This window comes from Sapajus apella, unplaced genomic scaffold (assembly GCF_009761245.1).
Source record: "Sapajus apella isolate SASKATOON/1434 unplaced genomic scaffold, GSC_monkey_1.0 scaffold77, whole genome shotgun sequence".
NCBI lineage: Eukaryota > Metazoa > Chordata > Mammalia > Primates > Cebidae > Sapajus > Sapajus apella.
In genome coordinates, this window is record NW_022437017.1 from 6,887,593 (window position 1) to 6,899,560 (window position 11,968).

The window sequence follows — 11,968 nt, forward strand, 5'->3', positions numbered from 1 at the left end:
CTCACTGAAACCTCCGTCCTGGGCTCAAAGCAATCTTCTGGCTGGGCGTAGTGGCTAACATCTATAATCCCAGCACTCTGGGAGGCTGAGGCGGGTGAATCACAAGGTCAGGACCTCAAGACCGACTGGCCAATATGGTAAAACCCTGTCTCTACTAAAAATACAAAAAAAAAAAAAAAAAAATAGCTGGGCATGGTGGTGTGCACCTGTAGCCCCAGCTGCTCGGGAGGCTGAGGCAGGAAAATTGCTTGAACTCGGGAAGCAGAGGTTGTAATGAGCCCAGATGTGCCACCGTACCCCAGACTGGGAAACAGAGCAAGACTCCATCTCAAGAACAAACAAACAAACAAAAAAGCAATCTTCCTGCCTTAGCCGCATGAGTAGCTGGCACCACAGGCACCTATCACCACACCTGGCTAATTTTTGTAGAGACAGTCTCACCATGTTGCAGAGGCTGATCTTGAACTCCTGTGCTCAAGCAACCTGCCCACCTCAGCCTCCCAAAGTGCTAGGATTATAGGCATGAGCCATCACAGCCAGCCCAGGTTTTTTTCTCTCTTTTCTTTTTTGAGACAGAGTCTCGCTCTGTCACCAGGCTGGAGTGCAATGGCGCCACCTTGCTCACTGCAACCTCGAACTCCCTGATTCAAGCGATTCTCCTGCCTCAGCCTCCTGAGTAGCTGGGACTCAGCACATGCCACCACGCCCAGCTAATTTTCGTATTTTTAGTAGAGACAGGGTTTTCCCACATTGGTCAGGCTGGTCTTGAACTCCTGACCTCTTCTTGATCTGCCCGCCTTGGCCTCCCAAAGTGCTGGGATTACAAGCATGAGCCACCATCCCCGGCCTCAAATTCTTTAAGGGAGTAATACTTCATTAACAGGTTCTTCATTCCAAAGATTTGGTAGTGCCCTGGGACACTGAATCATTATGTGATCTGAAGTTAATGTTAAACATGCTCAGCTGGGCGTGGTGGCTCACGCCTATAATCCTGGCACTTTGGGAGATCAAGGCAGATCACTTGAGGTCAGGAGTTTGAGACCAACTTGGCCAACATGGTGAAACCCTGTCTCTACTAAAAATACAAAAATTAGTCAGGAGTGGTGGTGTGTGCCTGTAATCCCAGCTACTCAGGAGGCTGAGGCAGAAGAATTGTTTGAACCCTGGAGGCGGAGGTTGCAGTGAGCGGAGATCTCGCCACTGCCCTCCAGCCTGGGCAATGGAGGGAAAACTCCATCTTAAAAAAACAAAACAAAATGATCACCTGCTTGGCTCGACAGGTGCCCACTCCAAGCACAGCATGAGGACCATCTCTCATCCAATACGGGCTTTCCACATATGGAGCCCGATAGCTCAGCTTTCAGTTTGGGTTAAGAATATCTGCCTTTGTCTCTCAGGAAATGCTCTAAATGTGTCCCAGTACATCTCTGGTAGCCTTAACAAAAGCCAGGGAGACACAGTCTGAAAGATGTCGATTTTCATTTCTTGCCAGCATCCTGTGTAACTGCATCTGACATACAACACAGATGACAAAGGTGACTGTCTGGACTGAACAAGGACACTCTCAACATAGCTGTGGGTGGAGCAGAGTCTCCTGCCCTGTTCCTAAGCAGGAAATAGAAGGCTTCTAGAAACTGCAGGTGAATCAGATTTCTTCAGCCACACTTGGGTATTTTCTCCTCCGACGTGTGCGGGACTCAGAGGTGCCAATGAGCTTCAAAAGAGTTCGCATTCTGGCCGGGGGTGGTGGCTCATGCCTGTAATCCCAACACTTAGGGGAGGCTGAGGCGGGCAGATCACTTCAGGTCGGGAGTTCAAGACCAGCCTGACCAAAATGGAGAAACCCCGTCACTACTAAAAAATAAAATTAGCCAGGTGTAGTGGCGCATGCCTGTGATCCCAGTTACTCTGGAGGCTGAGGCAGGAGAATTGCTTGAAACCGGGAAGTGGAGGTTCTGGTGAGCCAAGATTGAGCCACTGCACTACAGCCTGGGCAACAAGAGTGAAACTCTGTCTCAAAAAACAAAAACCAAAACAAAACAAAAAAAGAGTTATCCTTCCAAAGAGTGAGATAAACTGTAAAAATAAAAATCAGGCTGGGCACGGTGGCTCGCGCCTATAATCCCAGCACTTTAGGAGGCCAAGGTGGGTGGACCACCTGAAGTTAGGGGTTCAAGACCAGCCTGGCCAATATGGTGAAACCCTGTCACAAAAAAAAAAAAAAAAAAAAAAAAAATTAGCCAGGTGTGGTGGTGCACGCCTGTAATCCCAGCTACTCGGGAGGCGAAGACAGGAAAATTGCATGAACCCTGGAGGTGGAGGCTGCAATAAGCCAAGATTGCGCCACTGCACTCCAGCCTGGGCAACAGAGCGAGAGACTATCTCAAAAACAGAATTAATGTAAAAATCAACCCCAAATCTGACCCACAAAAATACAGTGCGCTGTCAGGAAGCTCAAGAAACGCCCAGTGAACACAGAGCTGATGGTCACCAGGCCCCTCCTGTGAGCTGGCAGTATAGGCAAAGCCCAGAGGCCTTCCCTGCAGTTTTCGTTTGTTTTGGTATAACATGATGTTCAACTTCTCTAATCTTTAGGCAGTAAGTAAAAAGGCCTCTGGTGATGCCCCCCACAGAATAAGAAACTCAGCAGGGAGTTCCTAAAGGATAATCAGCCATCAAGTGTAGGGGCTATTAAGATGTTACAGAACTTAGGAAGAAGTGGAACTTAAATCCCTATTAAAGAGTTGGGACTGCAGAGAAAGGGACTGGGGTTTCTGGAAGGTAATTTTAAGCTACAGTGGGATGAGGAACCATTAAGAGAGTGGAAATACTACTGATAAATGCTTAGAAAAGGCCACACACAAAATCTTAGGACCCAGCAAAGCAAAAACTGACACAATCCACGCACCATCAAGCCCAGGTAAATAAAATGAAGCAAGAATCAAAATGATGGTCAGAGAAGGCTGGGGAAAAGTAAAAACGGGACCAAAGGAATTGCAAAGGGCTTTGCTTACTATTTAATGCAAAAAGCACAGCAGGTTAATTTTCTATTTCAGGAAAAATGTCTTACTCTTTGCAGTCTGAGCTTGTTCTTCTCTGTAGAACCTTTGACGAATTTCTTAGTTATCTGAAATGAAAGACATTTATCTTTAAACACCAGTTATTTCAATTGCTTCAAGAAAAAGAGAAACTTTTCCAGGTGGTCAGTTTTTCCACCAACAGAACCAAAATGTCATGGTATAGTCATAAACTCCAATGAGTGTGCACACGTGTATCTGGGATTAGATAACAAGGGAGACTGTGGAGGCAGATAAAGAAATGAGTGAAGCAGGCCACACACAAGAAAAACAAGGCAAGCTCAGAAATAAAAGCAACAGACAAGGCTGGGTGTGGTGGCTCATGCATGCAATCTTAGCACTTTAGGAGGCTGAGGCAGGCAGATCACCTCAGGTCAGGAGTTTGAGACCAGCTTGGCCAACATGGCAAAACCCTGTCTCTACTAAAAATACAAATAATTAGGCATGGTGGCGGGCCACTCGGGAGGCTGAGGCAGAAGAATCGCCTGAACACAGAGGAGGAGGCTGCAGTGAGCCGAGATGGCGCCACTGCACTCCAGCCTGGGCTACATAGTCAGACTGTCTCAAAATAAATAGATGCTAAGTTAATCAAGTAAAACATGTTTCCAGGCTGGTTTCCTGTGAACCACTAATTTACATTCTGTCTAACCCCACTCTGCTTTTTATATTTTTTCATTTTTAATTGTTTTTGAGATGGAGTCTCGTTCCCATTGCACAGGCTGGAGAGCAGTAGCACAGTCTCGGCTCACTGCAACCTCTACCTCCTGGGTCCTAGTGCTTCTCCTTCCATAGCCTCCAGAGTAGCTGGGATTACAGGCACGTGCCACATGCCTGGCTACATTTTGTATTTTTAGTAGAGATGGGGTTTCACCATGTTGGCCAGGCTGGTCTCGAACTCCTGACCTCAGGTGATCCACCTGCCTCCGCCTCCCAAAGTGTTAGGATTACAGGCGTGAGCCACCGCGTCCGGCCAACTCTGCTTTTTAGAACGTGGAGTGAGAGCTTAAGACAAAAGGGAAACTTGCTGGCGTTGTCTAGGACCTCTATATTCTAGGGCACAATATTCTCTATCATCTACCTTCATACTGAGCTTGGGCTACTAGGAATTACTAACAGAACCCATGGTGTGCCTCACCATCCACCTAAATGGTCCTGGGGCGGAAGACGAACAGGGAGTCTGGACTTTGGCCTAAGCCATCTCCCACCGTGGCAGAGAATACCAAACTATTAGAGTGAAGAACAATGGGAAAAGAGGCTTAAGGCTGGGAAGAAATAGTTCTCCCGGTTCACTGCAGACTTACAGTGTAAGGCTGAAGTTGAATTGAGAAAGCAAAGGCCCAGCCAGGTGCAGTGGCTCAGGCCTGTAATCCCAGCACTTTGGGAGGCAGAGGTGGGTGGATCACAAGGTCAGGCGATCGAGACCATCCTTGCTAACAGGGTGAAGCCCCGTCTTTACTAAAAATACAAGAAATTAGCTGGGTGTGGTGGCATGTGCCTGTAATCCCAGCTGCTCGGGAGGCTGAGGCAGGAGAATCACTTGAACCCACGAGGTAGAGGTTGCAGTGAGCCAAGATGGAGCCACTGCATTCCAGCCTGGGTGCCTGGGCAACAGAGCAAGAGCAAGACTCCATCTCAAAGGGAAAAAAAAAAAAAAAAGAAAAACCAGAAGCCCATTTTCCTGGCAATGGTCTGACAGGTCAACAAAATTATTTAACAGTGATTTCTTTATCTGGGAAAGCTGAACCCCTGACTAGGACCTCTCACAGAATAAAAGCTTTAGATGAGTGAACTCTAAAAGACAGCCTTTCCACTGGGCTCCCACTGAGTCCTTTCTAGACTAGACCTTTCTTTAGGGAACGACTGAGCCGTTGTGAGAAGGCTACCCATCTTGGCGGAAGTTCCTTCACCAGTGAGATGAGGCCAGGGTGCTTAGTCTTTACTGAGAATGTGGCAACAGAAATGCCAGCCAGAGGCAGCCTCACCAAATGTCGCAGAAAAAGCATGTGTCTCTCCAGCATTCACTTTGGCTGCCAAGGCTGTGTGCCTCACCCCCACTCTGAGGGATTTAGGTGCAGAATGTGGGAGCTGCCACAGCTCCATGAGATTGCATGTGGAATGTGGTCTTGGGGCAGTGGGGAACTCATTTCTGTGGTCCTGCCCGCACTTGAAGCTCAGCTGCAGAATCTCCTGCCTCTTGCAATGGCCCCCTCCTCTGCTGTGAGTCCAGGAACAATAGACTTGATGTGACTGGCAGGAGCCTGCTCAGTAATACCCAACAACACAACAGAGAAATTACTGCTTAATTTAAAACTGGTATGTCTTTTGCTTTACCAAAACCTCAGATGAACCTTGAGGTCTGACAGAATATTCTTAAAATTTGACGCAAGTGTTTCTAGATCTCACTCTTAAAATTCTATGCAAGGCTACCATACTCTACCCAGCTGAAGCCCAGCCAAACAGCACCCTCAACTGCCAAAAACATGATCCAGGATCCCAGAAGGAAGCTGAAACACAGAAAGCGACGATCCCAAGGAGTCGAGACAGAGCTAACAGTGTGTGGGCATGAAAATTCCTACACCTGTTCCCCAATAATCCTCTCAGAGCCTATGGACTCTGATTTTATACTAAAGGGTATCCAATTTCTAAGTCCAGAGCAGATAAGTGGCTAAAACCTAACAGCAGGGGAGCAAAGGCAGGGGGTAAACGATAAAACCTACAAGCATATGAGAGAGTACAAGCTGGGAAAATAAGAACGCACACATTGCCTCGAGCTAGCAAAAGCTCATTCCCCTAACAGCCCAAAGCGACTTGTAGAAGGAAGCTGCAAGCAGCAATCATTTAGTGAAAGCCAACCATAGAAACAGGAGTATCTACTAAGACAGATCTGTACCCTGCAGTACACCCACACCATGGGGTATCACAGAGCAATTAAAAAGGGCTCGACCGGCCGGGCACGGTGGCTCACGCCTGTAATCCCAGCACTTTGGGAGGCCGAGGCGGGTGGATCACGAGGTCGAGAGATCGAGACCATCCTGGTCAACATGGTGAAACCCCGTCTCTACAAAAAAAAAAAAAAAAAAGGCTCGATCTTCCCATCCCCAGTACAAAAAACATCAAAGACACCCTTGAGTAACAAAGCCAGATATTTACAGTGTATGTCGGACAGAAAGAAACAAAACCATACTGGGTATTTCCTAGGGATCTGTCTGGATAGCAGGACACAGAAAAATACAAGATGATGATGACGATGATGATCATTGCAACCTCCTGGGAGAACAAAGGGCTGCAAGCTTTCCATTCTTTCTTTCCTTTTTTTTTTTTTTTTTTTTTTGAGACCGAGTGTCTTGGCTGTTGCCCAGGCTGGAGTGCAGGGGTACAATCACAACTCACTGCAACATCTGTCTCCTTGGCTCAAGTAATTCTCCCACCTCAGCCCCCTGAGGAGCTGAGACTACAGGTGTGCACCACCATGCCCAGCTAATTTTTGTATTTTTTATAGAGACAGGGTTTCACCTTGTTGGTCAGGCTGGTCTTTAACTACTAGGCTCAAGCAATCCTCCCACCTTGGCTTCCCAAAGCGCTGGGATTACAGGCATGAGACAGTGCACCTGGACCATTACTTCTTTTAAACATGGACAATTTATTACAAACATAATTTCAAGTATATGCAAAGAAGTTCCAGCAATCTGGGCACAGAGGCAAGCCAAAGATTCCAGTAACAAACGCAACTGCACCAACATGATCATTTGTAGACTAATCATCTCTATCACTAACAGAAGAGGCTAAATTACAAGTCTGATTGCAAACAAACTTCAGAAAAGTTTCTTTCCCACATGGTAGAAAACTGTAATACTAAAAAGGAACGCTTCAGCTATTCAAAGGACTCTGGTAGTACCTAAAGAGGGGTCTTTCTAAATCACTGTTTTTCCAAAGTGAGATTCTCTAGATCCTACGGTACTAAAATGACATCAAAAACTGAAACAAAAACCCGCTCTGAAGCTCCCTGTAAAGGGACAGCTGGATCTGTATCGGAACAAACTCCCATTTTCTTTTATTTTAAAAAAGAAAAAATATAGAAGGCAAGCCAGCTCACAAAGTACAGTGGCAATAAATGCCCGGAGGCTCTCAATGCAGATTTCACTGCACCAACTCAGGGAAGAACAGACCCCACAGACAACCACACAGATCACATGGCAAACGTGAAACAATCTGCAAGCTTCCCACCAGCTCCCCCTGCAATCTGGAAAGAGGGGCTGGTGGGGAGGGAAAGTGTGAAAACAATGTATTCCCCAGAATAACAGGGGTTGTGGGCGTGCGGGATGGAGGGGTGCAGACCTCACGGAAAGGTGCTGAGTTAGGCACCAACATGCAGGAATCCTCAAAGGCACGGAGAGGAAGTAGGGGTTGTAGGTGGAGCCTCTCCCAGCTGGGATCTCAGGGAGCCCTGCCATCAGAGCAGAGCAGGGGGAGGCCTCCTCATCATCGCTTCACTTCACATAGCTTCAGTGAATGACAGGCCCCCCCGGGGTGGTTGTGGCCGCTTTCTGCCATAGGCTCTGGGCCAGCCTAAAGCCTTCACCACTTGTCAATTATTTGAAAAGCTGGACTAATACTGCCTTCTAGTGCATTCCAAAACCTCCAGCCTGTGTTCAGAACAAGATCTAGCATCCTAAATGCAGGGTTTCCTAAATATCGCACACTGTGTTTCATGTGCTCAGTTGTGTTAGCAAGGGGGCAGGACTGTTTCACCACAGTGCCCAACAAGGTGACTTCCCACTTTGCAGACTGAGCTGTGGATGAAAGGGCAAAATTAATAGAAACATGTGCTTGTATCCTGCTCTTGCTACATGGCTGCCAACACATCACAGGACAACATTCTGCAAAGTGGCAGCAGCCTGGAAGAAATTCAAGTGACTGAATGGACACTACAGGGTGGCCAAAGTGGAGAGACTTCAACTCTGATTTTGGGAGACTGAGTGGTGGCTTAGGTAGAAGTTGAAATGTGTAAATCCCAGTCTGGCACATTTAGCAACTTAGAAGAGGGTACTAGGCTTAGCACCTAAGTGATAAAATAATCTGCTTACCTATATAACAAACCTGCACATATAAAAAAAAGCTCACACCTGGAATCCTGGCACTTTGAGAGGCCAAAGTAGGCGGGATCACCTGAGGTCAGGAGTTCAGAACCAGCCTAACCAACATGGAGAAATCCCGTCTCTAGAAAAATATACAAAATTAGCCGGCATGGTGGTGCATACCTGTAGTCCCAGCTGCTCAGGAGACTGACAGGAGAACCACTTGAACCCGGAAGGCGGAGGTTGCGGTGAGCCCAGACAGCACCATTGCACTCCAGCCTGGGCAACAAGAACGAAACTCCGTCTTAAAAAGAAAAAAATGAAAAAAGAAAAAGTAGAAGCCCAGGCGCAGTGGCTAACGCCTGTAATCCCAGCATTTTGGGAGGCCAAGGCAAGCAGATCACTTGAGGTTAGAAGTTTGAGACCAGCCTAGCCAACATGGTAAAACCCATCTCTACCAAAAAAATACAAAAGTAGCTGGGTATGGTGGTGGGAGCCTGGAATCCCAAATACTCAGGAGGGTGAGGCAGGAGAATCGCTTGAACCCAGGAGGTGGAGGTTGCAGTGAGCCGAGATCACGCCACTGCATTCCGGCCTGACCGACAGTGAGACCACATCTCAAAAAAAAAGAAGAAAAGATTTGCTTCATTTTTATCATTTCATGAACCTAAAGAGGGAGCCATTTTTTCTTTTTTGCCTCTTCTCAGGTGAAAAACAAGAAATGGAGTCACTCAGGAAAATAAATGGTCCCAGCCAGACACAGTGGCTCATACCTGTAATTCCAGCACTTTGGGAGGCTGAAGCAGGTGGATCACCTGAGGTCAGGAGTTTGAGACCAGCTTGGCCATCATGGGGAAACCTAATTTCTACTAAAAATATGAAAACTAGCCGGGTATAATGGCAGGCGCCTCTAATCCCATCTACTTTGGAGGCTGAGGCAGGAGAATTGCTTGAACCTGGGAGGCAGAGGTTGCAGTGAGCTGTTATTATTCCACTGCACTCCAGCTCCAGCCTGGGAGATAGAACAAGATTACATCTAAAAAAAAAAATAAAGACAAATGGTTCCTTAGAGTTCAAAATTCCAAAAGCAAACAAGGTTGGTGGTTTATGGTCCAGGTGGTCTACTCATACCTGCTTACAGGTAGAGATTAAATGATCTATTTCAGGATCTACTCTCATATAAAGACCCAACATGAACAAACAGAAGTGCTACAAAACCAAAAACACAAAAAAGCACTGTTTCTTCTGGTTCTACATACTTAAGATAAAAAGTAAAAATTTTAAACAAACAGAAAAAGACATTGCTAAACATACCATGGGACTCATGACTGATTTTATCAGTTTGGTCCATAAGACCCTAAGGACACCATCTTGCTAATCAAAAACCAATGACAGAGACAGACCATGCAAAAGTCACGCTTATGGGTTTCTTAAAAATGGTTCCAGACAGGGTATCACTCTGTCACCCAGGCTGGAGTGCAGCGGTATGATCACAGCTCATGTAACCTCCAACTCCTGACCTCAAGTGATCCTCCTGCTTCAGCTTTCCCAGGTAGCTGGGACTACAGGCATGTGCCACCACGCCCAAATAATTAAAAAAAAAAAAAGTGGTGGCTCACGCCTGTAATCCAAGCACTTTGGAGGCCAAGGCAGGCTGATCACCTGAGGTTGGGAGTTCAAGACCAGCCTGACCAACACGGTGAAACCCTGTCTTAAAAAAAAAAAGTTTTTGCAGGGCTGGGCGCAGTGGCTCATGCCTGTAATTCCAGCACTTCGGGAGGCCAAGACAAGCAAATGACTTGAGGTCAGGAATTTAAGACCAGGCTGGCCAAGATGGTGAAACCCTGTCTCTACTAACAATATAAAAATTAGCCAGGTGTGGTGGCATGCACCTGTAATCCCAGTTATTAAGGAGGCTGAGGCAGGAGAATCATTTGAACCTGGCAGGTGGAAGTTGCAGTGAGCCGAGATCACTCCACTGCACTCCAGCCAGGGTGATAGAGACTCTGTCTCAAAAAAATAAAAATTATTTTGTAGAGACGGTGTCTATGTTAACCAGGTTGGTTTTGAAGTAATCTTCAAGCGATCTTCCCACCTCAGCCTCCCGGAAATGCTGGGATGACAGGTGTGAGCCACCATGCTCGGCCCCAGGTAAGGCTGTTTTTAAGATGAGTGGCTGTGCTGACAGGGGCTGACCCTACAGAATTCCCCATGTCATGTTTCCTGCCATCTCACTGCCACTTCAGTGCTCAGTGCCTCCGTACCCCCGAGGTCTCTACAGTTCTGTGCTTGGACGGGAGGGGCCCAGAGGAAGCTGGACCTGGAGTCTGAAGTGAGGGCTCAGATCCTAATTCCCTGAAACAGCTAAGCCATCGCTGATTAGGTGTGAACAACGGAGGCTAAACGGCAGGGTGTTACCCACACAAGACAGCAGGTACTGTTGATGAATCAAGTCCCAGGTGTATCACAACGAACGTACAACCGAACACTCTGAGTTTTGATACCGGGAAGAACTTCACGTCAAGTGGTCACAAGACCTAGCCCATGGCCCCGCTCACTCTGCCACAAACCATCTGGGTGATCCAGTGGGGACTGACAGCGCTCTGAGATCTGTGAACACTGATGTGTGGAGACTCCGTGGGAGATACTCACTCTGCGGACGGGTGTGGAGGTGGGGAAGGGACTCGTGCTGCTATGCTGCTTTGGGGGAGCAGGCAGCCCCTCAGGCGAGCTGGTGGAAGAGGGAGAGCTCAGGGAAGAATGGCTGAGTACAGAGTCTTCTTCGAGGCAAGATTCCAGCACCTCGTTCTCAGGGGTCATGCTCTTGCCTTGGGGTATTGCCAGAGGGGACTTAGTTTGGGGGGGTCTCACAGCCAAGATGTCCTGCAGGACCACCACGGGCACCTTCCCTCTGAACAGGATGCCCCCAGCTTCACTCCAGTCGTCCTGCTCCTTTCTGGAGCACATTCTCAGGCCACTCATCAGCTCCGGGCAGCTCTGTGGGGAACATTCCTGGGAGTCAACTCTCCTCCCCATGCCTCCAGAGCCAACACCCTCCTCCTCTGTTTTGCAAGGAATGTCTGAAAGGGTCTCTCCAGGAAATGCCAACTTGTCATTCTGAATGGCCTTCGGCAACCCCTGCTGATCCCCAGCTTCTTCTCTGTCGCCATTTACTGCTTCCCTGGAGGGAGAGGCTTCAGAATTTAGTTTATTGTGCTCCACAAGACTGTCAGGCGGCTCATTCGAGTCCTCTGTCAAATCAATGATGACTGTGCTCTGGCCAATACTAGTTTCGATTCTATTTCTTAAAAAGTTATCTAAGGGACCCTTCCCGTTGACAAGTTTTGGTCTCAAGTCTATGTCAGAACCCACATGACAGTCATTTTCCAAAGTGTCCAAAGAGGTCTCAGTCTCAAAATCGGGGCTTTTACTTTGCACAGATGTACCCCGGTCGTCAGACATGTCATCGGCTTTCTCCTTTGGGACAAGATTCAGCGGCTTAAACGGCAGACGGGCTGAAACAAAGACAGAAAGCCATCTTTACAGAATGTTGAGAGTTATAACCACTCATGAGCTTCAAAATTATTTACTTGTTGGGATATGGTGGGAATAATTTCAAAGTTTGAAAAGGGGCTATCTGGAGCCAGGCAACAGTGACTCACACCTATAATCCCAGCACTCTGGGAGGCTAAGGCAGGAGAACTGCTTGAGCCCAGTACGGTAGAGGCTGCAGTGAGTTATGATGGTACAATCACACTGAAGCCTTGGCAAAAGAGTGAGACTGTCTCAAAAAAAAAAAAAAAAAAAAAAAAAAAA

The 11,968-nt window shown here is 47.5% G+C and overlaps 1 protein-coding gene across 4 annotated transcripts in view; it reads right to left on the reverse strand.

Annotated features, from left to right (window-relative positions):
- Nucleotides 1-11,968, reverse strand: part of CHAF1A (chromatin assembly factor 1 subunit A) — a 40,149-nt gene that overhangs the window by 22,392 nt on the left and 5,789 nt on the right. For 3 of the 4 annotated variants that reach the window (XM_032252208.1, XM_032252205.1, XM_032252206.1), the window contains 2 exons: nucleotides 10,805-11,667; nucleotides 3,071-3,127 (listed from right to left, as the gene is read on the reverse strand). In XM_032252208.1, coding sequence (XP_032108099.1) covers nucleotides 3,071-3,127; nucleotides 10,805-11,667 — 920 coding nt within the window. The remainder of the gene's footprint in view (nucleotides 1-3,070; nucleotides 3,128-10,804; nucleotides 11,668-11,968) is intronic. The other variant, XM_032252207.1, reaches the window with a different exon arrangement.